The 27,658-nt window shown below is 39.5% G+C and overlaps 1 protein-coding gene across 1 annotated transcript; it reads right to left on the bottom strand.

Moving 5' to 3' along the window:
- Positions 1–623: 623 nt before the first annotated feature.
- On the bottom strand, positions 624–27,613 carry FBXO8 (F-box protein 8). The gene is made up of 6 exons (XM_054029725.1): positions 27,454–27,613; positions 16,896–17,232; positions 14,920–15,046; positions 3,203–3,321; positions 1,875–2,071; positions 624–1,206 (listed from the first exon to the last, which is right to left on the bottom strand). Exons 2-6 carry the CDS (start codon positions 17,222–17,224, stop codon positions 1,019–1,021), a joined length of 960 nt encoding a protein of 319 aa, XP_053885700.1. The 5' UTR covers positions 17,225–17,232; positions 27,454–27,613; the 3' UTR covers positions 624–1,018.
- Between the last annotated feature and the right edge of the window lie 45 nt (positions 27,614–27,658).

Raw genomic sequence — 27,658 nt, 5'->3', positions numbered from 1 at the left:
ATAATGGTCCCTTCTGACCTTGAAATCTATTACTCTAATATCACCTCATATAGACTTCCAAATTGTGTTCATTGGCTGTGTTTATCCCAAATTCTCCATCAATGGAATATCTAGATTGGAAAACTGGTCGAGGTAAGGTTAAGGTTAGCAACAACATGTTACTTAACCTCCATCATGTGCTAGTCTTGACATGCCCAACCTTATCACACAATGAGCTAACACACTTGTAACTGCATCTATGCTATGTGTTAAGGCTGCTTTCAAACTTAAATTTTAAAAAGTCAATTTTTGTAGTCTATTCCTCATGTAGACAGGTCTTCAGGATTTGTCTAACTAGAGTTTGTGGTCCCATTTTAACTTGAGTTAATAACTGACTGCCAATTAATTTAAATTAGCTAATGCAATAGTAAATGCTAGTTTAAACACTCCACAAATGTTTGGTGTGTCCTCGAACAAACACTGATGGAGTGTCATGGCTAGCATTTCTCTTTAACTCAGGTATCTGAGAAAATCAACATCATGAAAACAAGAGCAAAGTTTGCAATGTAAAAGGAAGAAATACAAGACTATTTTTAAGAGAGGAAAAGGAAAAACTTTAGTTAAAATATTTTACAATAAAATAATTATGATTATAAATCTCTTTAGTTAAATATGTACACATTACATGGTATTTTAAAAAAGAATGGAACTGGTTAAAGTTTTCAAGCAAATCTAATGCACAAATCCACCATCTTGTCAGCTTTAGATTGTAATGTCAGTTTAACATTCATAAATGGCTGTGTCAGACTAATGGCACTGCTTGTGCAAAACAAACAAAATTAAGAAAAAATTCTGCAAAATCCTTCGGTTCCCATGGTAAATTGCTAAAAAAGGTAGTACATACAACACGCATTGTGATTGTATACAGAGGTTAGAATGACCAGCACTAATATAACCCCCATATCTACAAAATAATTAACTCCTTGGGTAGCTTTAGTTCTTGTAAACTACAAATTCTTAGTCCTAGCAAATTGTGCTTTTAGGCAGCCACATGGCCAATAAGGTAGATGTTGTCATAAAGGTGCCCTACAAAATCTTCACTAATGTTCTGAGCAGCACGTCGTGTGTTTCGGATAAATTCTCTCTTTGACATTTTGTTCTTCACATGAGGGCTGGTAAGATCAATGGAAAGCAGAATCAAAGAGTAGCATAGTACATAAACTGCATCTAAAGAAAAGAGAACATTATGAAGTTATTGTTTACAGAACCGTAAGTATGGATGCCACTTTACAGGCAACTAAAATGACCAGTCACTGCTCAAGGATCTTACAATCTTAAGGGCTTCCTTGAATAAATATGCACATGAGTAACTTTACTCACATGAGTAGCTCATTGAAAACAATTTATTCTTATTAAAAAGTTATAAAGGCCAGGAATTCACCCTATTTGCTTCAGTGGGATTATTCACAGGGTGTAAAGTTAAGTTTATGTGCAAGTCTTTACAGGCTCAGAACCTACAGAGACCAGAGATAAAGGGCAGACAAGGGAGAAGGAAAAAGATTCAACACAACAATTTTTTTAAAATCACTTTTTGTACATGGAAGTTGTTTGCCTATCAGGTATGTTTTAGGAAAATCAGTAAGTCAAAATTTTTTTTTTTTTTTTTTTTTTTTTTTTTACTATTGTCTGTATTACTGTAGCTCCTGACAGGGAGGAGTTTGTATGCTTATTGTGTACAATATGCGCAGACCTGACCCTCTCCCAAGACTAATCTTTCTATCTTTAGAAAAATTTAATTAGACCCTGATTTAAACCCACTATGAAAAGTAACATTTTCCAAAGTATATGTAGATAAATATAGACTGATTCACTGCATAGAAGTCCTCTCTTCTTACCAGGGCTAAGGCCAAGCTCTCTCATCAAATCAGGATTACAAGCACAGAATCTGTGTGAGAACTTTGTTATAAGAGTCTCAAGATACTCCCCACGCTCCTCAGGGGCATGAATGTGTTTGAAAAACTCTCTCAGTGCATTTGGCAAGAACTGATTTCTGAAGTTGTGCAGTGTCACAAGGTCATCCAAAACATCTCTCCTGGTTGAAAAAAAAAAAAAAGAGAAATTTCCTTTCTTCTGTTTAAACATTAAACAAGGTTTTAGAAAATTAAAATGAAGATTTCTTAGAGTCTGAATTATAGGTATTTTCTGTCATGAGAAAATGAAGGAAAAATCCAACAATGATAAAACAAGAACAGGAAACACGTTCCTGAGACTGCTACGTAGTGTATAGTTCAGCCTAATACTTTAGAGAAATTATAATAAAGCAATATTCTAAATTTGCACAAACAGAGTACAGAGGAAATTGAGGCTGCAACAATACCTGACAAAGCTAAGGAAACCACAGTAAAAGGAATAAATATACAATATGACTTTCAGGGCCTATGTACATTAACAAGCAGTTAAGGCAGCATTCTGTTAAAACCAGGCTCAACTAAGGTGATATTCACTCATGGTGCATAGGGCCGGCATACAGACCCTCCACAACACTTAGTTTCCATGGGAGTGCATGCTCCATCTATCCCCTGAATATCAAAAGGGCTCGGCATGCAAGGGAAATCTGGAAGCCAGCCAGGGGAGAGGCAAGAGATCCACAATGTACTGATCCAGTGGCTGAAACATCCCAAGTAGGGGCTGTGGAGCATCAGTATCAAGAATTCCAGCCTATGGTCTACTCTTTTGCACATCTACAATTCCCACATCCCAGTCCAAACATAGTGTCTTGCTTAAAGCCTGGTTACGCATTCTTTGGGGAGGAAAGGTGAATTGCATTCTTAAGAAACAGGAAAAAATATACACAGCAAAATATTAATAACATTCCAGTGCTAGACAGCACAAAGATCGCCTATGTAAGGTGACATTCCAGTTACAAATATAACCTAAGCTTGGAACTGAAAATGTGGAAATAAGTACACTATCTGACCTTTACTAGATAAACACAGTATGCTTATATACAGTGGTGCATACACACACATGCTAGAACTGAGTAAATGTTCTGCTTTAGGAATAATATATTTTAGCTGAATCTCCGTGTTTGCTCTTTACTTCAAATTTTTCTAATTAAGATTATTTTTCATTAGATTAGTACACATAAGAAGAGTGATTACAGAAAGGTATTACAGACTGAAAATGAATATAGCATTTTCCCCTCATTACAGATTCAAATTACCTTTCATCAAGATAGATCCTCAGTTTCTTCCAATTTAGTGTTCTTGTACAAAATATAAACTTAGCTATTTCCTTTGGTGAATCATCCAGTATACCCTTGGACATAAAGTAGTTAACTCCCTGAGACAAAAAAAAAAAAAAAAAAAAAGACATTTGTATATAAATAAGATTGGTCTTAACAAATCTTTTATGGGAAAATATTGTGATGAGTAATATTGGAACTAAGACTGCTAATGTTTTAGCATAATACCTCCTTCATCCTCTAAATGGCATTTCAACATGCACAATACAATCTAAAATTAATATAAATCAAATGCAAATAAGATTAATGTAACATTATGGTTGAAATTTTACATGTACTAACAGTAGGAAATTCAAAATTACATATCCCACAGCAAGCATAATTTGGCTCTGTTGAATTTTCTCTTACTATTTTTCTGTCATCATATGTATATACACGGTGATTAAATTATGTTTGTTGTAGGGACCATAATTTATAATTTCCTAACTATGGTGCACATAAAAATCTTGGCCATAATGTGCTTTTTGCCTTTAATTTCTTTTTATTTAAAACATTGATTTCAATGTTCTTCCATGTGTATGGGTTCACATTCAAATAAATGCACTATATACATTTAATTAAATGTATAATAACTCAAATAAATGCAAGTGTGTTTATTCAAAGTGCAGATCCAGATACACACACATATACGTATAAAAAAATCCAACAGCACTCTGCCTCTCCCTAATTTAAAAAAAATAGTTTAGAAAGTGACAGAATGAACATATACCTCTATTCACTTATTTATTACTTCTACATTACAACCATTTTTTCACACTTTGCCAAGCACACACTTCTCACTGAGAAATATGTACATGCCAAATTTGAACATGTAAATACAATATTTAAAATCTTTTTGGATGCTTTTCTTGAATTTAGATATCTCAAAGCATGAAAACTACTTTTGTCATGGTCTTATAATTCAAAAGCAGCTTACTGGATTTTAACCAAAAATTTTGGGGAGGGGTGGGGAAAAGGAGAACAGCCATGACAAATTTAAACTCAGAGCGTAACTTTTTTGGGAAGCGGCTTAAACTCAAATTGCATCTTCAGCAGTAAATATGGCATCACTACTGTGATAGTATAATGCTGAAATATGTAAAAATGTGCAATCTAATGCATTCTCTTAATTTGCTTTAGACATCAGTGTATCAGTGCAACTCCCTAAATCACCAAATAAGATAACCCTTACAATTTTTTTTCATTATAAATCTTCCGATTCCAGGTACTTTACAATATATTGCAAATTTCCCCTTTTGGTTTAAATAATATCTATAAAGACACAGTGGGGGCAACCTAGCACTTTGTTTATAAGCAACCTTCCCAATGATGACAATTGAAGTTCTGCATAAATAAGGAGTGCAGGACAGCTTTTAATCTGGAACGTTATTTTATAAAAAGTGAGACAGTTAAGTAAGACAGAAAAGCTGAACCATGTCAAGCAAACTAGAAATGAAACTAGAAAATAAACCTTGAGATGATGACCAGGGACTTCACTTCAGAGACCTAAAACACAGGGAAAGACTAGCACACACATATACAACACACATAATATGCTATTTAGCCTTTTTTTTTATTTTTTTTTTTACACTGGTTCATAATTTGTTTTTATATTTGTGGAAAATGTTACTTGAAGTAACATAGTTCTTTGGTTATAATCAAAACAATGTTTTAAATATATGCAACAAATTAAATATATGCAAACAATTTTCTGTTAGGAACAAGGAATCTAGGCAACTTTAGGGCCTGATTCAGGTAAGCATCTGTATTCAGGGCAGCACTTAAGCATGTGTTTAAATTAAAGCATGAACTTACGTATGTGCTTAATACCCATTGACCTAATTGGGATTTATCTGGGCTTTTTCGAATAGGAATGGCCTTAAACCCATGCTTAAGTGCTTTTCTGAATCAAGGCTTAAATGGGAAACTAAAATGGATCATCAAAATGATTAAACAATTGCTCACTGATGTCTCAGGATTTTGACAATTGCTTAAATATGACAAAAAGCAAAACAGCAACACTACAATATGTCATTACATCTTCTGTTTAACTCTGCCTCCTTAATCTTGCATCCTGATTCAACAAAACAATAAAGTACGTGCTTAACTATAAGCATGTGCTTAAAGTGTTCAGGTGAACTGGGGCCTTGAGGAATATCCTATTTTTAAACAAGCTGTGTCCTCACAGCACTTACTCCTCTTACTACAGTGTTACTAAAAGAGGGAGACATTGGACAATCTGAACAGAAATGGATTTACCATCTACTTTCACAATGAAAAAAAGTCACCTGTTCTATAGAGACAATCTGAACTTGTTCTCCCAGAGCTGGGAGATGCTGCAAAACATTTCTGTGCTATATAAGGCTCTTTATGACCAACAGTGTGTTGTTGGTACTCATTGTACAAGCTACCAGCTCCTCATTTGACATCCTCAACCCACCCTAGCTCTGCTTCCTTCTTTTATTGTATCTTCTTCTGTCAATGTCATCTCCTCACTCATTTCCTTTTCCTCTTTTTCCACACACATAAGGTGTGATTGTATATTCATTTCAACACAATAACAGTGCCACTTTTGAGTTGCTGTTATTTCTCCCCAAATAACAAATACTTTGAACCAAATTGAAATGGTTTCTTTTTTAAGATTTTCCCTATTTTTTGTTTGCTCACATTGAGTGAAGGTTATTTGTAAGGACACTGGACAATGTGCTCGCTAAATGTGTAAACTGTTGTATGTTTATGGCATCTCTGTCACCTTCCTCCCCCACAAAATAAATCACCTTTATTACGCATGTTCAGCTATCAATGTACACTATTTGAAGGGCATAATTCTACAAGAAAGCTAAAACTAAATGTCAGATAATCCGCTTTAAAGTCCCATTGCACTGATCCGTCTTAAGCAGGCATCTGAGGATTCCCCCAGCAAAGGGCAATCCTTGGCTGCAGTAAAGCCAGTCAATTGAGCTTTGTCACCTGTTTCTCACCAATTTTTGGGTAGGAGTGGTTTAAAGGCTGGTGGGGGCACAGTGTGTGTGTGTGTGTGTGTGTGTGTGTGTGAAGGACAATATACGCTGGCAATCATGGTCCAGTGGAATGGTCCTTAGAAGACTTTTCCAGCAGCCATGATTTACAGCAGTTTGATGGCTGCTCTAAATTGTGTCTGTGGCTAGCTTTGTCCTTTGGCTATCCTCAGGATTGGGGGCTTAGAAAAGGTGATTTAGAACTACCCATGTCTTCCTTCCCCATTGTGCTGTTTATGAGCTCAGCAAAGCCCAGGATGCAATCTTAAATTTAAGACGGGCTATTTAAAGTATATGCAACTAACAGTCATCATTGTGGGCTATGCTTGACTAGGGAGGCAAGTAACTATCACAACAGGTTCTAGTTTATGGTCACTAGTTGTTCATGCCACCCCTTTCTCACGTTACCAATTAATTCCGATGCATTACACCAGTTCTCAGAGGGCTGAGGTGCTCTTTGAAGCATATCTGGATGATTATCGGACTGTATTGCCAAGGATGTGTCTTGAGAAAGGGAAGATCAGATTGGAGGGATTTATCAGAGATGCCACTCAGAGTTGTAGAGAATTTGATTACTGGAAAGGGACCAGTGTGGACAGCTTTTATTTTTATCATTTGTTTACAGCTCTGTACTTTCCTGTAGATATATTATGGTAGGTATCTTGTAGCAGCTATTATAGATAATTAAGGTTGCAAGTGGTTTACATTATAACAGCTCTTTTTTTATATGCCCATAACTTTCTGCAACTATTCACCTTTTAGGCTGAAATTTTCTATGCTTATGCCTGATGATGATTTGGGTTTTTTTTTTTTTTAATAAAAAGTTTGAACAAAATTAATTGACAGTTCTGAGTTATGGGACAGTAAAACACATTTTTGCCAATGGCTTTAATCACCCTTGCACCCCTCCCCATCCACCCTCCAAAACACACCCTAACTATACTTTTCTTATCAGGGTTAATGCAAAAATTGGGTAAAGTTTAACATTTGGCATACATAGTTCTGAGTTTTGTGTATTTGCTTAGCTTTGGATAAATACGTTTAAAATACAAAAAGATGATTGAAATAAATAATCACTACTGAGCAGGACAGTGAGCATCTGCTAAGATTTTTAGCACATTTTCATTAACTACTCCCATATGTGACAGCACTGGACATTCTCTCTGCTGGAACTCATTAGAGAGTTCACGTAGGAGCAGGGGCTGCTGTTCTCAGTCTGCTGCTAACACTATTAGTATGGGATAGATTGTAAATGCATCATTGATACACATAGCAAAAACTACAAAGTATGTTCTCTCCACAAGTTTTACTGTACTCTGCAATATTCTGCAGATTGTAATCTCTTACTTTACAAAAAGTCAGAGAATACCAGACTGGGAGTCAGGACAGCTGGGATCTAGTCCCGGTTCTGCCATTGGCTCACTATGGGAAGCTAGGCAAATTGCCTCCTCTCTGTGTGCTTCATCTGCCAAAAGGGGATAATGATCATAGAATAACAGGGTTGGAAGGGACCTCAGGAGGTCATCTAGTCCAACCCCCTGCTCAAAGCAGGACCAACCCCCAACTGATGTTTTATCTGCCTTTGTAAAGCACTTTGGGATCTACGGCTGAATACTACATACATATTAAGTATTATTCTACTGCACTATAGCAAAGATACAGCCAGTATAAAATAAACAGTTGCAGTGTGACTGCTGTGTTAGGTTTCTGCAAGAAGGAGTTATCTTCAGCTAAACGACAGGCCTGATTCTACTAAGCTCAGCATGCCTCCTTCACAGTGCCAAGCATTCTCAACTCCCACTGAGGTCAAATGGGGACATTCATGCCACCCTCATACAATTCACTTCAGTATGCTGTATATTTGAAAGCCTAACTGGGAAAATGGAAATAGTAAATCCAGGTATTTTCCCTTTTTTACTTTATTTATTTATTTAAGAAAAAGATTTCAAATGCAACACCATCTTGAAACTTTAAGGTGCAGTTAATTTTTTTTAAAAGTTAGAAAATAGAGCGGTTCAAGTTTCAACAGTAAAGTAAGCTCAACTGCTTAGATTGTAAGCTCTTTAGGGCCTTGTATACAGTGCCTAGCACAGTGGGGTTTCTCCCTGACTGGAATTTCCAAGCACTAGTCTATTCTCCTGGTTAAATGTTAAGCTTAATACATCATTGTTTATGTACTAAAACATATTCCATTAAACATATAAAAAGGCATAATGTGTCCACATTACTATGGATTATTTACATGGGTATATTAAGGCTGAGAAACCAATCACTCAGGAGTCAAGAAATGCAGAGATAATGTTGAACATTCAATTTGAACTCTGCCTCCTTGTGCATATGCTTTAAAACACAGTCATTCAACATGGGAGGCCGAGAAGGTAAGGTACTAAAGTGGGACTCATAAAACCTGGGTTCTATTCCCGGCTGTCACTGGCTTGCTGAGTGACCTTGGGCCAGTCACATCCCCTCTTTGTGACTAAGTTTGCCTATATGTAAAATGGGAATAATATTGACCTATTTATAAAATGCTTTGAGGTCTACAGATAAAAAGTGATTAATACATATGTATGTTATGGATTATTTTTAGCCTAAAAAATTAAAAGTTACACAGCTTCCAGAACTTGCAATTTCTTAGATTCAGAGCTTTTTGGCTTGACATCTCTTGAATGCAGACTTTCTAATGTGGTTCAGCACTCTAGACCACTCTGCTTTTCAGTGTGACATATGACATTATCCTGCAGTATCCTTGTAGCGGGGCAGTCAACCCACTCCAGTCAGAAAGGGATTAAAAGCAGCCAAGGGAGGCTGGTTGGGTAGTCAGCCACAGGTGTGGTTGCACCCAATTAGGGCACAGCTGGCCCTGATAAAAGGGCAGGCTGAGAAAGGAGACTCTTGCCCCAGCTAGGAGCAGAGAGGACCAGACTGCCTGGGAAAGCAAGCAGGGTACCGGAGACAGAGCAGAGCTGGGGAAGGGCAGGCAGAGCTGAGGCGCTCTGGCCTGGTGAGTTCTCAGGCTGAAGCCTTGCTAAAGGCCAGGGGAGGTACTAGGGCTGCAGGGAGGCAGCTGGGGTTACAAAGGCAGCAGGTCCAACCCTTGCCAGTGATGAGTGCCCCTGAGAGAAGGATCTAGATGATGACTGGCATAGCCACTGAGGCAACGTGGGTATAGGGGGTTGAGGTTCCCCTGGAAGGGGAGACCCAGAGTGTGGGGGCACTGCCGTGGGGCAGCACCCCAAGGTAAGGGGCACCAAGGGCCAGGACTGACATGGGGCCAGAGGTGGTGGAGACAACAGGGCAGGTAAATGAGGGTGAGAAACTGGCCAGAGGAGGGTGCTCCTGAGCTGGATGAGCTAATGCCTGGACTGATCAGTAGGAGGCGCCGTGCTAGTGAGCTGGTGCTCTGCTACATATGGAGGAGAATGTGGGCATTTTTGGCCCACCCCAATAAAAGGGGAACTGTGAGGACTAGGCAAGGTGTGCCAATATAGGGGAAGGGGATGATGGATCCCGCCTAGGTAGAGGGTTTTTTTTGCAGAGGGCTCTTATGCCATCCCTGGCTGGACTCCAGCATCAATGCCCCAGTGAAAGGGGACTGGTGAGCAGTGAGGAAGACTAGAGACTCTGCTACAGGTGAGCCAGGCGGGACAATGGGAGATGTATTGGGCCCTGCAGGAACAGAGGGGGCAGCTGCTTGATGAACAGCGGGCCCTTGTAAGACTACTGAGGAAGGAATCCAGGAGAGACCACAGAGTGATGAGAAAAGCCCTGCCCCAGGAGGCCAGTGGCGGAGTACAGGGCTTGTTATGCCTGCAGGAGGCGTGGACATTTATGGAGGGATTGTTCCTACTGGGATGGGGGCAAAGTACTTCACCCAGAGCAGGGGAAGGGGCAAGGCCCTGGGAAGGCCCGCTGGGTGAGGAAACCCAGGGGACGATGGACATGTTGGGCCTGTGGGCAAAGTGGACACCTGCAGTGGGAGTGCCCATGCCAAGGTGGAGGGTCCAGTTGAGCTCCAGCAAGAAGGGGGGACCCAAGACAGAGTATGAGAGGCCCAAGGCAGCAGATGGGCAGGGAGTCTACTTTGGTTGCTGCAGGTAGGGCCATATTAAGAGGCACTGCCCCCCAGGGAAGAGTGGCCAAAGAAGGACGTGCCTGGGGACGCAGAAGGGGCAAAGATGAGCATGATCAACACTGCAATGAAGGCGGTAGACCTGCCAGAGAGCCACCAGCGTGAGGTGGCAGAAAAGGGGACTGAGACACAGGCTGAGAGGGAGCAGGCTATGACAGGAACCCAGGCCTGCCAGACAGCAGAGTCAGAGCTGGAGAAGGCCAACAAGGAGAAGGAAGACCTGGGCCTGCGGTTGAAGGCAAGTGAAGTGAAGTGAAGAGAAGTGAATGTGACTGACAGGACATCTCTGGGTCACAGAGGCTAGAGGACCCCCCCTACCGCCAGGGCATGGGACTTTGAGAGTGTGTGTGTGTGTGTGTGTGTGTGTGTAGCAGGGCAGTCATCCCACTCAGTTAGGTGTCGTTGCACCCAATTAGGGCACAGCTGGCCCTGTTAAAAGGGCAGGTGGAGAAAGGAGACTCCTGCTCCAGCTGGGGAGCAGAGAGAACCAGGCTGCCTGGGAAAGTAAGCAGGGTACCTGAGACAGAGCAAGTGTACAGGACCTTTGGTCCAATGGGGAGCCTAACTCTCAGGGATGGGTTGGAAGATCTTTGGCCCACTGAGACCCCCATAAGACATGGATGCTGTTCTTGAGCTGAAGCTGTGAAGAATTTACGACCACAGAAAATACCTGTGTGGGGTTTGAAGGACTAATCACCATCCAAAGCTTTTGTTGGAGTTAGGGGGTCATCTCTGGTCAGCTTATTAGCATGCATGTAGGGGATTTTTATTGTTACTTTTTTTCTGTAATGCTTTCCCCTTAAGAATAAATGTGCTTGCTTAGAAAGAACTAAGTGTGGTAATTAACTGTGGCAATTACACTGTGTGCCGTCTCTGATTAGAGAAGTGATTCAGGCCTGCTTAGGAAATCTGTCTTTTGCTGCACAGTACAGTATGGAGACTGTGCAGCCTGGAAATGCCCTGGTCAGGAGGGACAGAGAGTCATGTCTCCACTTAAGAGAAGTGACATCTGAGGAGCCTAGAGCGGGTGCCCTTGTGGGACCATAGAGGGGTAATACAGGTGCAGTTGCCTTGAAATGTGACATTAAGGTCAATTAAAAAAAATAAACTATGCACATGATATTCCATTTTCAATTCTCATAACTTCTAGACAGCTGAACATTTCCCTCTAGCCTAGCTTATTCCTTAAAGATGTATAAAACAAGCCAATCTGATGTTTTTACCATGAGCTGTTGAATTAACTTTGCACAAGAATTTGGACAGACACATATGGGAAAGGGAGTATTTTCTGCACATAAGCTTAATTATAAAACAAACAAAACAAACTAATCAATCTTGCTCAAAACTTCTGAAAAAAAATCACTTCTAAACTGGAAAGCATAGAAAATCCCCCTCATCAGCCAAGTCATGAATTAGTCTGACAAAATTAGGAGCAATTGGAAAAAAAGAGAGGAGGATGAGAAAATAAGCTGAATGTCAAACTTAATTATAGATACACTATATTCACTACAATTTAGAACATTATTATATTGTATGGGTGAAATCCTAGGCCCACTAAAGTCAATAACAGTTTTACCATTTACTTCAGTGGGGCCAAAATTTCACCCTTTATCCACAAAGGAAAACATTAATAAAAACATTAATTCAGTTAAGAGTATGAACATTAGGAGTAAAACAGAAACTGGACATCTTTTCTGAGGCAAATGTTCTCCCTCCCACCTCTACTTATAGTTTAAGTGCATAACTGTGCCTCATAATAATCTTTGAAGCATACTTTATGATTATGACTCTATATTTCAGAGAGAAAATTAAATCTACCCATGACACCTCCAAACTTTGAGTAATAAATCTGCATAATATGGAATGAGTATTGTGTGGGAAAGTTTCACACACACTGTACGTTATTTAGAATAATATATGGCAGAAATTAAGTTGGCAGATTATCAAAAATAATTCTCAAACTCTTAAATTCTTGATACACTTGGAAGTAAAAAACAAAATAGATTTTAGCTATGAGGATGCTGCCAATGGAATAAAAATAAAAAAACAAGTCTTGCACATGCATAAGGAGGTTGTCATGTTATGTGTAAACAGGTGGTCAGGTACATCCTTCAGCAGAATGTGGTCACCTGCCATGAATTATGCAAGCTCATGCACACAGTCAATACAGTATATACAGCAGATTTCACAAGGTCATGCACACAACAATGGTGAACCAGATAATCCTACCACAAAGTGTGCAGGCGCTCTCCCCCACCCCGTGAGCCACTGCTAGCTCTGGAGCTGTTGCTGTGGAGCTTGGTTACCCATTTTCATGACATGGGCGGTGTCCTTTGGAGAATCTTGCTCCTGTGGCCGTAAGTATCCTTATTTTTATAATATTTTAATCAGGTCTGTTACTAAATGTAAAGCAGAGTTGGGCAGGAAGTTTTTAGACATAGGATTTGTAATAATGGAATGTCATTTCATATATCAGTCACAGTGTCCTTATAGTAATAATTCTGCCAATATCACAGTTGTAAAGAAAATAAACAATTGAATGTTCTTGGAACTTTCAGGCCCAGAACACTTCCTGCCAGGCTGTGGTGCTCCACAGGGAGAGAATATCAGAAGCGGCTAGGAGATACAATGAAATTCCAGGCTCTCAAGGGACCTGAAGCTGACTATATTTCAACTGACAAATGGACCACTGTGAATTCTGAAGTAGCAAATGTATTATACTACATTTAATATATAAATTAGCCTATTTTATAGAATATTTACAAATTGTTAATTTTCATGTAATATAAAAATTACTTATTTGTATATAGTACTTTTTTTTTCTGAAGATCCCAAAGTGCTTTACACTATACAAAAATTACTTCACCGCTAAATTGGAGTGTAACTGCACATTGCAGTTTAGGACAGGATGTGAAGAATAATATTATATCCAATTAAAACTGCAAGGGGAACTGTAAGTAGGCAGAGCTGTTACCAGATTTAGGACTAGGCCTGGCCTTGGCCTAGGGTTAGCACTTGTACTCTTGTAAACAAATCTTAAATATCTCAGTGTAGAGTCTCATTTGTAAAATTTCATCTCTAGTAGTATCTCCACTAAGATTATTCTGGAAATAAATATATATGAATCACTCTTAACCTGAGCTGCACAACACTGATAACTTCAGTTTGAGTCTAGAGTATTCTGCCCTCTTCTTGTACTGTATCAAAAGAATTGACTATTATATTTTGTGATCTATAAAAAGGGCATGGCTTTCAGCAGTCAAATAAAAAAAATGTGAGCCAGGGCAAATGAGACTCAAAGAATTTAAACCAAATCACTTTGTTGTATTGGCTTATATGACTGCTTTATCATTTTGTCCAGCAATTGTACATCCACATTATCTGTGTGATACTGACATAGCAAATCATTTGTTTCTAAACACCAAACTGAAAATAAAAATTTACTACTCTGGATTTATCCAATTACCACTTGTGTGTCTTTATTATACAAATATACTTAGAAAGTGAAAACTCAGTTTTGTTCAGTGTGATTTACCATCTTTTTGCAGGAAATGTGATGCATAAGGAATCTAATTTTATACACAAGGGAATATTTTCAAAATGCTGGTGGGGTTTTTACCACATGTATCCTAGGTTAAACCTGGTTCAACTCTCAATTTTCTCCTTACACAAGCAAAGATGTAGCTAGATTGGGAAAAAGCAGAAGATAGTTTGGTTTTGATTAGTTATGAATTAATAGGTAACAATTTTTTTTTTTAGTTCTGAGACATTTTTATTTAAAATGTACATATTTAATGTAACAGAATGAGTTAAGTTTATTAAAAAGGAAACATTCAGAAAAATCAAAATCACTGCTATTTACGAAAGTTCAGTCTTTAACAGTTTTGTTCCATTAGTGTAATTTTATAGTATATGTTATAGGCAGGGTAAGTTAACAGCTATTATTTCAACATTTGCACCTTGAAATTGCAGGTTTGTGTATTGTTTTTGAAGACTGCTTATGAACAGTGTTGCTCACCATCCTAGATGCAATTGGTGTTCCGCTCTATGGCAGGTTTCATCTGCATTTAGGGCTTGAGCCTGCTCCACTGAAGTTAATTGGAGTTTCGGTATTGACTTCAATGAAAGCAGGATAAAGTCCATATTACCTAATAAGATTTTTTTTAAATATTTATTTTTGTGGGCATATCACAACCATTTTTGAAACTGCCCAGTTTTATCTACCAGGATCCCACCTCCATGTCAGGATGTGGTTATGAATTTCTGACATCTGTTAGACTGCTGAGCAGAGTACTTATGAGTCAAGCAAGTAAATTATATGCCTGGGAACTGTAAGCATTAAAAATCAGTATAGGGCCATAACTTAGTATTCAGCATTCACATAGTACAACACAGTATCCATTAAAAATCAACTTCTAATGTTGCTACAAGTTCAATGTTCTCATGTACAGTTTTTTTAACTGTATTAAAATTACTGCAACTGTTACTGATGTTAGCAACACTCCACTTACCTCATCAGGGTTGGCATTAAAGGTGAGACTGCCCTCATCCAGCTGCATATACAATCTTCTAAAAGAAAATCCTAGAGGTGGATTCTTATTGTATATAGAGCAGTGTCCCCAAGTGGATTTGCACAACCTACCAAAATAGGAATAAATCTAGTATGAAAATACTTGGCATATTGAACAATGGGGATAAAAAATATTGAGTAGCTGCTCATTAATTGACAATCAGTCATCCTATGCACTAAATGAGGCATGGTCCTGTGAAAAGTTATATGGGATCATATAATTAATGACAGTATCATAATCCAAATGCACAAGGGAGCTGAACAAAGATTGCACAGATGATGTTAATTCTGGCATTTCCTAACTTTTGAGTGCTTGACTTTACAACCTAAATAACATTCTTAACAATGTTTTGCATGTAATTGTATAATATACCTCAAGGGGAAAATGAGAAGAGGAGTCAACTATATAGTGTACACTGCAGAGCTGATTTCTTTTCTCCTTCCTTAGTCTTTATGCTATAAAATGTATACACTTTTATTTTAAGGGAATATCTGTGCTTAGTCTAAGATTTCTATGGAACCAGGACAAGACAACAGTAATTACTAGTCAGTAATGGACTTCATATTAGGTCATGTGAGGGGGCTTGCAAGTTTTGGTATTTATATATTTACACAGCATCATTGGGTGCTAGGAGTGCATCACTGCACCTTTTCACTGTAAAGTGTGAAATTGCCAGATGTTTAATTCTTGTGTCCAGGCGTGGTGGTGGTTGTTGGTCCCTTACTTCTTCCTGGCCAGAGGAAGATAAGATGGCAAACTGTTTTTAACAGCTAAAACAAGTTTTAAAAACACACACAATACAAAACAAACGAAACCCAGAATGGAAAGGAAAGGTAGAAGGAGCTCATTGGCTGAAGCAAAGTAGAATGGACCATGGCACTATAAACCTGATCCCCAGCCTCTAGAAGCTCAGTCCAGGTCAGGACTCAGTACCGGCCAGAGCCTGCTTGCAGTTTCAACTAGATGTTCATTTAATTTGAAACTGGGTCTTATGAAAGGATGACTCTTATCTGAACTTTGTAAATCAATTTTCATAGCGTTTTAAATTTAAGTTCTCTATTTTTGATGGAGACAATGGATTCCTGACTTTTCTTCTCCTTACTGACTAAATAAGTCTACAATCCACATCACCTTTACTACCACTGCAGTATGACACTTCTGCTTTACTGCATTAATCCTTTCTCTTTGTTGATGCTTTCCCATTTAGATTCTATATGCTGGACTTAGACCCACTGTAACATTCTGCACAACAAAGGTTAACATTTCTGCTGTCAGGCACATAGTGGGCCATGAAAAGCACTTGTGGAGACACCAGTGTGCTAGAGGGCTTGTCTTCATTTCAGTGCTAATGTGAGCATAGATAACTCAAGCTAGCTCCTTTCTAGCTTGAGTGAAAATGACAACACTGCAAACAACACTTGAGCAGCACAGACTAGCTGAGTTACCTCTACATTATCAACTCCAGCATCACAGCCACTTGAGCTTCAACCACATCTGTTGATGGGCCAGCTAGCTCGAATTTAAAGTACCACTGAACCTGAACAATAATATTTTATGTGTGCAGGGGGGGAGCTGGGTTATGGGCAAACCTTGATTTGCACTGCAGTGAAGACAAGCCATTAGTCTTCTTTCTAGAAGTGATACCACAAACAATAGCATGTTTATAATTTTCACACAGATCTGGATTTGCACTGGGTTCAAATTTTCCCCCTGTCAAGTCTGAATTGACCTGGGTAATATTTGTTTGCAAAAAGACAAATAGGAAATCCTTAAAATGTATAAAACAGTTCATTAGCATGAGTTAAACAGTAACTTTTCACATTTGAAACATTGTTCAAAAGGGTAAACAGTGTGACAACCCACAATCAATCTAGTAATCCTCTTTATTCCATGCAGGTGACCTCACATTAACTTACCCTTGCCAGAGAAGCTCATCATTAGCAAGATCCTGCCAGACACAAGAAGCCAGGCAGAGGTCAGTTGCATTCAGATATGACAAAATGGTAAAACTAAGCTCAGGGGGCAGCATTTCCAAGTTAATGAATCCTTCTTGTTCTTTAGATTTTCTTGCTTTCAACAGATGGTAGATGTCAATTCCTCCTTGGGCTTGTTTACGATGGTTTGTGTTTGAAATGCTGTTAGTCGCTAATCTTCTACCATGCTCTCTGGTGAGATAGCCTTGCCCACTGTATCCTTGGTGTTGCAGCTGCTGGTTCCTAGCCACTCTCCACAGCCCCTGACCCATCTGCGAGCCTGTGGGTCATAAAATCCAAATGAAAGGTTATTTAGAAAAAACATCAGTGGGCATTTTTATAGCTGCTAAGGAAATTAGCTTATAAATTTAGAGTTGCATTGGCAATTTATGAAAAGTTTTGGGAAATATCTAGTAGGTACTGAAAAGCTGAATAAAAACAAAGGTAGAACTGACTTTCAAATAGTAAGAGAAGAGTAATCTTGTAAATTACTGTAAATTATTGTAAATGCCATATGTTTATCCTCTGTCCGCAGTAAAATGAACAGCTATAGAGAATAAAAAAAAAAAAAATCAATGAAAATTTAAAAAATAAAATTTGCCAAACATTATTGATGCTCTGGACAGAATTACAAAATTCAGGGCCTGATTCTGTAAATAATACAGAGCACAATGTAAGTTGCTCCATTCAAGTCAACGGGACTTGCAAGAGGGATCACAATGTTTGGGACTAGTGTTTTCAGAATTATTTGTAAAATTAACTCAAATGGCCTGTCTGGAAACAATATAATGCAGACTGAGACTATAATCAAGAGGTAATGATGAATGGCATGTAGGGTAGTGTGTAATAAAGGCAGGAATTGGTATTAAGATAAAACCTAACAACTTTGGAATTGATTCTAACTTAGGAAGATTAGCAATTATTGGTGAAGACAAAGAAATAATACGAAGATCTACTGCTATTTATTTATTTAGACACGTGTCTTAGTCTTCAAAATGCTTCAAAAACAGAAGGTGGATTCATGTTAGCTCTCATGGTTATAAACACAAAAACTTAATTTTATGTGTGTTGTAAACAAAATCCGATTACAACCGAGTCCAAGAACTACGTTTTTTATAGAAATGCCAAATACTATCAGATTTGTGATTAAAATCAAGTGCTGACAACTCTGCAACATATTTGTAATGTGATATGGCTATAAAAAGACCAATCTTGAGCTGCATTTAAAGAAGCATTGCTACACAAATTAGGGAGGTAATAGTTCTTCTCAGTGTAGCTCAGGTGTGACTGCACCTGGATTCGTGTGTTTGATTCTGGGCATTCTACTTAAAATATATTGAATGGGAGTGAGTTCACAGAAAAACAATTATCAGATGGCTAGGCTGGAGAGTCTGAAGAAACCTAGAAGAGTTAATCAATGTGAAAAAAACCTTGAAGAACTAAGGAATAATTAAGATGAGAAACATGGTAAAGGTCTACAAATATCTGAAGGATGTATTCCCTATGGATAGTGAAATTATTTGATGATTATGAAAGGGGGTATAGCTAGAAGTAATGGGATGAAGCTAAGAAAAATGTAAGCTGAATTTTTAGAAACATCCTGACCGTAAGATCTGTTATGATGTGGAACAGTTTTTCCAAGAAAGTGATAGAAGACCCTTTGCTTAGAAAACTTAAAAATCAGAGCAGGCTGAACACTAGAAAATGTCATTTTCTGTTTTCCTTCACTCTCCCAGCTAACACAAGTTATTTTCTTTTCTTTTTTTAAAGATTGCAATATATTCTTCCAAGGCAAGTTTTAAATATCATGAGATTTAGAAAGGGTGGCTTGAGGACTCCATTTTTTTAATGTGGAATTTATGTTCCAGTACTAAAGAGAATATTAATTACAACACAAGACATTGGTCAAAAGGCATCCAGGCCTTTCTTTTTATCACAACCAAAGTTGTACTAGGCTGTGCCCTCTTTTTACCAGCATCTCAGATATACAGCAGCTGTGTATGTGACTTCTTTTCTTACTTATTGCTAGTTAGTTATGCTGTAGAGTATAGTAAATGCAGCAGATTCTGAAATTTAATTCAGAAACCTTCTAAATTAGACACTTAAATCTCAATGACAAATATTTCAGTAATAATTTGTATTTAATCAAAGGGACAAGGAAAATAGTTACTCACAAAGTAGGCCACTTGAACTCACAACCCAAGCAAAGGAACGTTCTTTGAATTCTAGTATGTTTTAAAATTATACAGTGAAACGGTCTTATTTTTATACCCCTGCTATGATAGCAGAACATAAATTAATGAACACTCATTCCTGAGCTCTGCGGTCTCCTGTTGCTGGCTCACCAAAAAGACATCTGAACTGACTTGTGCATTTGGACACTGGTCTGGTAGGAGCTCACATGCATGCTGTTATTATTCATATTCAGATAGCACCTGGAAATCAGAATCAGGGATCTATTATGTTAAGGGCAGACATATGATGTAATGGCTCCAAAAGAGCTTAAACATGTAACTAGTAGGAAACTAACAAAAAGAGAAGGTGGAGGAGAACGAGGTTAATGGTCACAAAACCAAAACATTAAATTGTTTTGGAAGTTTGCAAAAGTGGGATATTCAAACTACTTTATTTTTTATTTCTGCCTGTTTCTACTTTTTGAACTCTTGCATGGTTTCTATTTCTACTGGAACCTCTGTTTGAATTTTTTTTCAGTTTAAACCTCTCTTATTTTTACATAAACACTTCTCTCTTATATATACACACATCTTCGTGGGGAGTGGGTGCTTTTAGAAGGCTAAAAAACACTGATGGAAGGAGGGGAAAGATCAAAGAACTACAGTTCAGAAGATCTTCTCAGAGGACACGGTCCCTGCATATATACACTGGTGGGGATATATTAGACTCTACAAGAGGCTATTAGACTTCGATGGGCTTAAGACTTAAGTTTAACATTACTGTTTATCTGTTAGCATAGTAATCTATTCACTCACAAAGACATCAGAAGTTCTGAACATAAAGAGCCTCTAACATTTGCATCTACAATTTTTGCAAGTTTAATTACTTGCTGCCAATGCTCAAATTTCAGCCATCCCCAGCCTCCTGTGTAGTCTCCCATAGGTCCAGAAACACACCAATTTTCTAAAACCTGTACACGTACAGTGCCTAGCATAAGGGGACCCCTAATCTCAGTTGGCGTATCTAGGCACTACTATAATACAAACAGCAGCAACAATGCCATATAGAGATAAATGGAAACAGTTAATGCCTCTTAAGGTCAATCCTTCCCTTTCCTTTGTGGCCACAAAACAAATGGAGTTCCACTAGACTGCAGCAACAGGAGAGGAGACAGGGTTCTGATAGCCTACAAGGCACCACAGAGCTCAGCTCCAGAGCCTCTGAATTAAATATTAATTAAAACACAGGACAGGAAACAGCAGAGAAGGTGAATCTGCTGTTGTACAGAGCCATCAGTTATTCTTCACCATGAAATAAATAGCCACTGAGCAACTCCACCCTACAGGATGGCCTCCATCCCAGAGCAGCTCCATAACACAACTGTCTAGGTTGTGTGCTGGGACCAGGATTTAGGCCTTAAGCAGTTGTTACCTCTTGTTTCAATTTGCCTCCAGAGTGAGGAAGATATATTTACATTTATATTCTCTCCACGTTCAGAAGGTTCTCATTACAAGGTTAAGGGCTAAAAACTTGCTTTTTCTAAATTAAACTTAAATTCCCCAGAAAGTCCTGGATAAGCCCCTTCCCACCAACCCACTTATTTCCTGGTCACTTTAAAATATTGACATGCACTAAGTTGGGCACTTTTTTTTCCCATGGTTGCAATTATGTTTGTGTTAGACATTTTTAAGAAGGAAAAATTCAAAAGTATACCTTCCTAATGTGATCATTACTTGCTATTGAATTAGGTTGAAGCTGCTACCAACTTGAGGTTTTTTTTTTTTAAGCTTAGGTGTTCCTCTCAAGAAAGGCAGAAGTAAATTGCTTGTTTTCTCATATACATGCAATTGACTGTGTCACTTTATACATGTTGTGATTAAGCACTTTTAAAACAGGTGCTTAATATTTTACAATAGGATTAGTTGATTATGTGCTGGTTTAATCTGTGGTTCAGTCTAGTAAAACTCAGAAAATAGATAGCCATGTTGTAGATTCGAGAGAGTGGTAGTAGATCAAGGAAGGGAAAACTTTTCATACTATTGAATTGAGAAATATACAACTTGCTGTTCTAGTTATGTGAGAAAACAAATTAGATTTACCTGGTTAAGAAGCTTTTATGTGGAAATATTGAACTCCTTAGAATTTTTCAGAATCAGGAAATTTAAAATCTATCTGTTTTCTGAATTTTATTTCTGGAATTAGTTTTATTACAAATCTTCACTTTCTAATTTGCAAACAGCAATTACCTATGACTGTCTTTTATCATTAAGGTTTCTAAGGGTAGGTCTATACTTACCGCCGGACCCGGAGGTAAGCAATCGATCTTCTGGGATCGATTTATCACGTCTTGTCTAGACGCGATAAATCGATCCCGGAAGTGCTCGCCATCGACGCCGGTACTCTTGCTCCGCGAGAGGAGTACGCGAAGTCGACGGGGGAGCCTGCCTGCCGTGTCTGGACCCGCAGTAAGTTCGAACTAAGGTACTTCGACTTCAGCTACGTTATTCACGTAGCTGAAGTTGCGTATCTTAGTTCAAAGTGGGGACCAGGCCTAAGAAGAAGTAAACTGGTAAAGGGTTGGGAAGGCAAGTATTTAATACAGCTGAAAAACAAATCTCATTCAGTTTTTAGTTACATTTAAAATCTGTCTAGGAAAAGTGAAGCTGTGTCTTCAAATCCACGAGACTTCTCTCTCTCTCGCTGCTATTTGTGCATTTGTCTTTGAATCAGTTATGTGACCCAAAACCGGGTGGAGCCCTTCCTGTAAATGTTGATGACCCCTGTCACTTCTAGAAGAACAAATCTGTGCTGAATGTTCATATAATCAATTTCAGGTCTTTCCTAGATTGGTCCTTTTGCTAGAGGACTTTAAAAAAAAGGATATAGTGATATTTATAGTTCATAGAAACTACTTGTTAAAATAGTGGAGAGAAAAACTGAATTAATTAATGGCAGTGGCTGTATATGCATTATATTTCAGTTTAAATATACATTTGAAAACACATTACTGTTACACTTGATTTTCATGTACAGTGATGGAAATGGTACTCAGCTAATGAGCAGCTGTTCAACATGTTTTATCTTTATTGTTCAGTATGTGACCCCATGCCTTATTGAATTCAAAACCTGCTCTGAAAACAGAATTGTTTGTTTGTTTTTCCATGGGCTTTTCTATGGTGCTAATAACTATGGTATATAAGTGCTTCCCACACAACTAATTTATATTCACAACACCCCCATGATGTGAGGGGGATAGTATTCTCCTCATTTTACAAATGGGCAACTGATGCACAGAGAGATTAAAGTCAAAAGTAGCCACTAATGTTGGACACCCAATTTGAGAGAGATAGGACCTGAGTTTTCAGTGTACTTATAGCATTATATAGTATTTCATCTATTCATCCACAGTTCCCAATGAGTGAATTAAAGGGGACAAATTAATGTTGCACAGGCATCTCATATTTGAGTGTTTAACTTTGCAACCTTAATAATGTTATTTTACTGTAGGGGATCTTTTATATAATGTCCTAGGTTTTAAATAAATCAAATTTAAGATACAGAAATTTAATTAGGTGCAGTCATATTTTCATCCACATGGTCATCAGCATGTCTAGAACCTTAACCTGTTCTGCAGTGGAAGGGAGAGCTCAGTGGTTTGAGCATTGGCCTGCTAAACTCAGGGTTGTGAGCTCAATCCTTGGGGGGGGCACTTAGGAATCTGGGGCAAAAAATCAGTACTTGGTCCTGCTAGTGAAGGCAGGGGGCTGGACTCAGTGACCTTTTGGGGTCCCTTCCAGCTCTATGAGATAGGATGTTAGAACTAATCTGCAAGGACCTCAGCCATTTAAACTAATGGAGTAACTCCTAGCAATAGTAGATTGTGATTTCCCGTATGGACCAGTACTAGAGAGGGGGGATGAGAGATGCACTTTGCCAGTGGAATTCCCATATATTTACTAACATGACTAAAATATAGACTCAGGAATCTTGGGTTCCGTTTCATACTCTACAAGAGAGAGTGTTCTAATAGACTTATTTCCTCCCATGCTTGATCCATTCTGCCCCATCCTCCCCACTCTGCCCCTATCTGGTCTCTTCCCCACTCTTGGCTCCTTGTCACCGTTCCAGCCAGCTTGCCTAGTCAGTCCTAGTCACCCCACCCCGATCTTGCTCTCCAAGTCCTAATCTCCATGCCTTTCTTTACTCCCAGCCTCTTCCCCTACCGCACCCTGTACCCTTGCCCAACCTGACCAATTCAGTTTCCTCTCCCACTGCCTCCCCCTCTTCCTCCCCAGGCTAAATATCCCATCTCAGTCTCCCCCCACCCCCCACATACACACCTCTCTCTCTTCCCCAGCATCTTGCCCCAGTCTTTGCCCAGCCAGTCCCAGTTATCCCCCTATGTCAGATCCTTTTCAGATCTTTTTTCCCCCCCACAGTTTTCTAGTCCCAGTCTCTCTCCAGTCCCCCAGCTCCTCGTCCAATCTCATGTTACCCCACAGCCGTCTCTAGCCCCTGCCTCCATTTCACTCACCAGCTCCCAAACCCAGTCTTCCCTCTGCAGCTCCCAGTCCCCTTGCCCAGCTAGTCCTAGTCCTCCTCCTCTCCAGCTCCCAGTTTCACTTTCCTCCTCTTCCAGTCCCAGTCTCACCAGATTTCTTGTCCCAATCTACTCCTTTTCCTCACCCTCAACTGGCTTTTGTCCCATGTGCATTTGAGATATATGGTTTCCTCCTCCATGCTGCCAGGATGCCAACAGGGGGGGGGGATCACTGACAGTGCAGGAGAGACAGGCTTCAGTTTTGATGCTCATCCTAGGCCCAAAGCAGCCAATAAAAGGATGAATCCTTTTAATCCCCATTGCCCTGTGCTGGAGCATGCTCAGTCACTCTGTGGGGATGGCACACGCAGCATCTGGTCAGCACTAGCAGATGTGAAAGGAGAATGGATTCTTTTGAGGGGTTCAGTGAGGATTCTTTTGGGATTTTAGCTATTAAGCTCTAGCAAGTCTCTACGGACCATGTGCAAACTGCGATTTTTCAGATCCTTATAACTTGGCCAAATTTGGGTGGATTTTTATGCAGATCACAAAATACGCATTCCTTCTCAATTTCAAATCCCTGATTCAAAGTATAGGAGTGCTAGATCAAAGAAAAGGTTGTCACATTTTTTTTACATGAGGGAAACATGTTTTTCCTAGCCTCAATCAGAAATGGTTGAACCATTTGGCTGAAATTATCCCCCCAAAAATTCAGCCTGAGGTGGATACCTGCATTTCAGCCAAAATGGTTAAAGTTTGACAAAATTATTAGCAACTGAAAAATCACGATTTTATAGTGGAAAGTGTCAAGCACCTTTAATAATAGTTAGTGCAACCAGCCTCTCCTTTCATTTTAAGATTTGCTGCTGCTCACAAACACCTTCTCACAGATCCTGAGGAAGTGATGTGATGTTTGCGTTGTGATAGCTTTCGTGTTGTCATGACAGGTCATCACATTCTGATGCAGTGTCTTGACATTGTGACAGGATCCTCCCACCCAAATACAGTTTTGGAATTGTTAAGTCTGCCAGCTAATCTTGCAGGCTGTTGACAGATCTGAGGCAATTTGATCTGTCCTTCAAAATTCAGTCTAGATGATGGCACAAGATGTCAGATTCTGGCAAGTGTCCTCCACCATACAGCCTACCCCTACCCCAATAAACTCTCAGCTGTAAAGCTCACATTTCCTCATGACCTGACATAGAAACTAGATTTCTTGAATTTGTTACTTGGACCTTAGATTCCTTCAGCTGCAGTTCATGGACTTTTCAATGGACATTTAATGGTAATTACTTGGTCTGCCTCACCAGAACTTCTGCCCTCTTCCTCCCCTACTCCCTCTTCTCTATGCCTACACTTTTTCTTCACATCCATTTCTCCTTCCTCATTTTTCCCCTCCCTGTAGTTCTTTGAAGCAGGGATGATCTTTATTTTTGCATGTTGTACAGTGCTGAGGATATTGTTGGAACTAAACAAATGATAAAATAATCAGAGATCTACAACAATACTGAAGTGTGAAAAAGGAGAAAGTAGGATATGGGAGAAGAATCCTCTGGGCTCTGAAAAGTGTGAGGAGAATCCAACAAATGAAGATTGCTAACTCAAGCTGCCACTTTTTCCAGTATTACAAGACATTGAAAGACCATTTTTTCCCCGGGTCAGAGTATTCCAGAGAGGTTTACAGGTGAGAAATAAAGAGCATTATCAGAAATAGGGCATGGAATGATCACACCTGCTGAATTATCAAGTGGACTTTACACTACCAGGCAAACACCCAAGTTTTTCTTATACTAGCTTCTGATCCTCTGCAAAATGGATTATCTGTCTATAGGTAGTACTTGTGTTCATAATGGTTGCAGGTGATTAAACCTTTCCTTTAGCTGTAAATAAAACATGGAAAAAGCAGCTACACCGGGTTTTTATAAACAAAAGCCAGTCAACATTCATTTATAATTAAAGAAAATAAACATTTTCTCAGTGCTCCTGGTAATCTTTTCACCTCAGAAGTCAGACCACAATCACTTCTAATCAATTTCACATTAGAGAGTAAGTATGGGTGATATCCAGGGATACAAATGCAAGTAGTATGACAGAATATTTGAAAAAACAGGTTATTTGTGAAATACACCCATACTTTTATGGAAAGATATCAAAAGGTGAAAGCTGTTTAAAAATCAAAATCCTTCATTAAAATCTTACTCATTTTAGGAATGAATAGTGAAAGGACAATAGATATTTTAAGTTAAATACCAAATGAGCAGATTTCACAGATGCAACAGATTGCGACACATTTTAACTAACTAAGCACTGATCATCATAAAGCCATAAGATGTAATACATTTGTAACTAAGAGCTTATCTGCCGTTTGTTAGATCTGATGTCTTATTTTTCCCCCATCAAGCAATTATTTTCAGTTTTGCAGTAATCAAGATGAACACTTTAGAAACTCACTATTACAACATGATGGGTAAACCCATTTCTGGGCATAAAATCATCTGAGGGAAGGAGTAAATAAGAGTCAATGTAATTTGTATTGTATAAACTAGTTAGTAGCCAGTTTAATTGTCTATTTGAAAGTCTCCATCTTCAATGTTTATACCAAAATAAATCATTTGGGTGTATTTCCAAGACTTCAAAATTGTACAGTCCTCCCTACCTATTGAGACTCCAATGGATTGGCCTACCCTTGTGAGTAGAGGAAAGCCACTAACATTTATTTATACATTCGCTATCCTATCTACCTTTTTCTGTACAGAGCCTATCACAAGCAGGCCCAATCCTGGACATGGCTTCTATGTGCTACGTTATGGTAAGTATTACATTGCTCGTGTGTGCTGCAGAATACTAAAAGTCAAATCATGGTCTTGTTGATAGAAATACCAGGTTGTCTGAACTGTGTGAAACTGCAGTGACATATCCTTCAGTGCTAATGGCCTGTGCCCACAGCAGTGACTGTTTTGGTTCAAGATAAATGCCAGTTCCTTAGCGCAAATTTGAAAATCTCACCACTTGGTGAGCACAAGGGCTAGTGCACTGTGCACCTTCCTTTCCAGTCTGGTACGCAGGCCATGAAGCATCATTAATATTACTACTAAACATGGATGTTTGGAAGCCAGAGGTGCATTTAATAAGAGTTTTAAAAAAGTTTTTTAAATGACTATTTTAGTTAAAAGATTAGTTAGTTAAAAGATTATTCCGTTTCCTCATGTCCATGATTGTCAGAGCTGTCACTATCTCCTTAAGAAATTTAAAGTGCCAACAGCATCCCCTTTCCCTCGCAGGTAGCCCTCACTCTAGGTTACACCTTACTCACACACACGCTGCTCCAAGCAACTCGGAATCATCATCAGCCTGTTGTACCGTCACCTATCTCTCTTCCCCCCCCCAGCTCCCGCCCACGGGCAACAAAGGAATAAAAACCACCATCCCCCCACAGCGCCCTAAGGAAGAAAAGGCGGTGGATAGATTACTCGCCCATAGGCAGTGAAAGGGGCGTGAGTGTGTGCTGGCAGGGGGGAGCGGGCAGGCGCGGCCACTGAAGGCGCGGCGTGGAGCAGGCAGGAGTCGGCCGAGCAGAGGCTCAGCGGTCTCCGAGCAGCTTTAGGATAACGTTGCTCCCAGCGCCAGCCTCTGGCTCTCACACAGACCCAACCGGGCAAGGAAAGTCCCGCCCCTGAGCTGGATTGGCCCTTTCAGACAGCCCCACCCTAGCGCCGACCTCTGATTGGCCGCGGTGCCACTCACTCCGCACCGACCCCACGGACCAAGTTCGGGGGTCTCTCGTACCTCTCCAAGCTCCGATCCCAACCGCCGCCGCGACGAACCAAGTCGGTGCGTGAGCCTCGCCGGCTGGGAACGAACTCAGGAAGCACCGGGCACGGGAAGGGGAAAGGGGACGGAGGGAGAGGAGATGAGAGCCCTTTGCACCGCCGTCGCTGCCACCGCCCCCTTCTCGCGCCTGAGTTTTGACGTTTGCTGTTGTTGCTGGAAG

The sequence above is a fragment of the Malaclemys terrapin genome, chromosome 5, assembly GCF_027887155.1.
Source record: "Malaclemys terrapin pileata isolate rMalTer1 chromosome 5, rMalTer1.hap1, whole genome shotgun sequence".
NCBI lineage: Eukaryota > Metazoa > Chordata > Testudines > Emydidae > Malaclemys > Malaclemys terrapin.
Note: the sequence above shows the minus strand (reverse complement) of the source record. Positions and strands in the feature narration are given on the sequence as shown.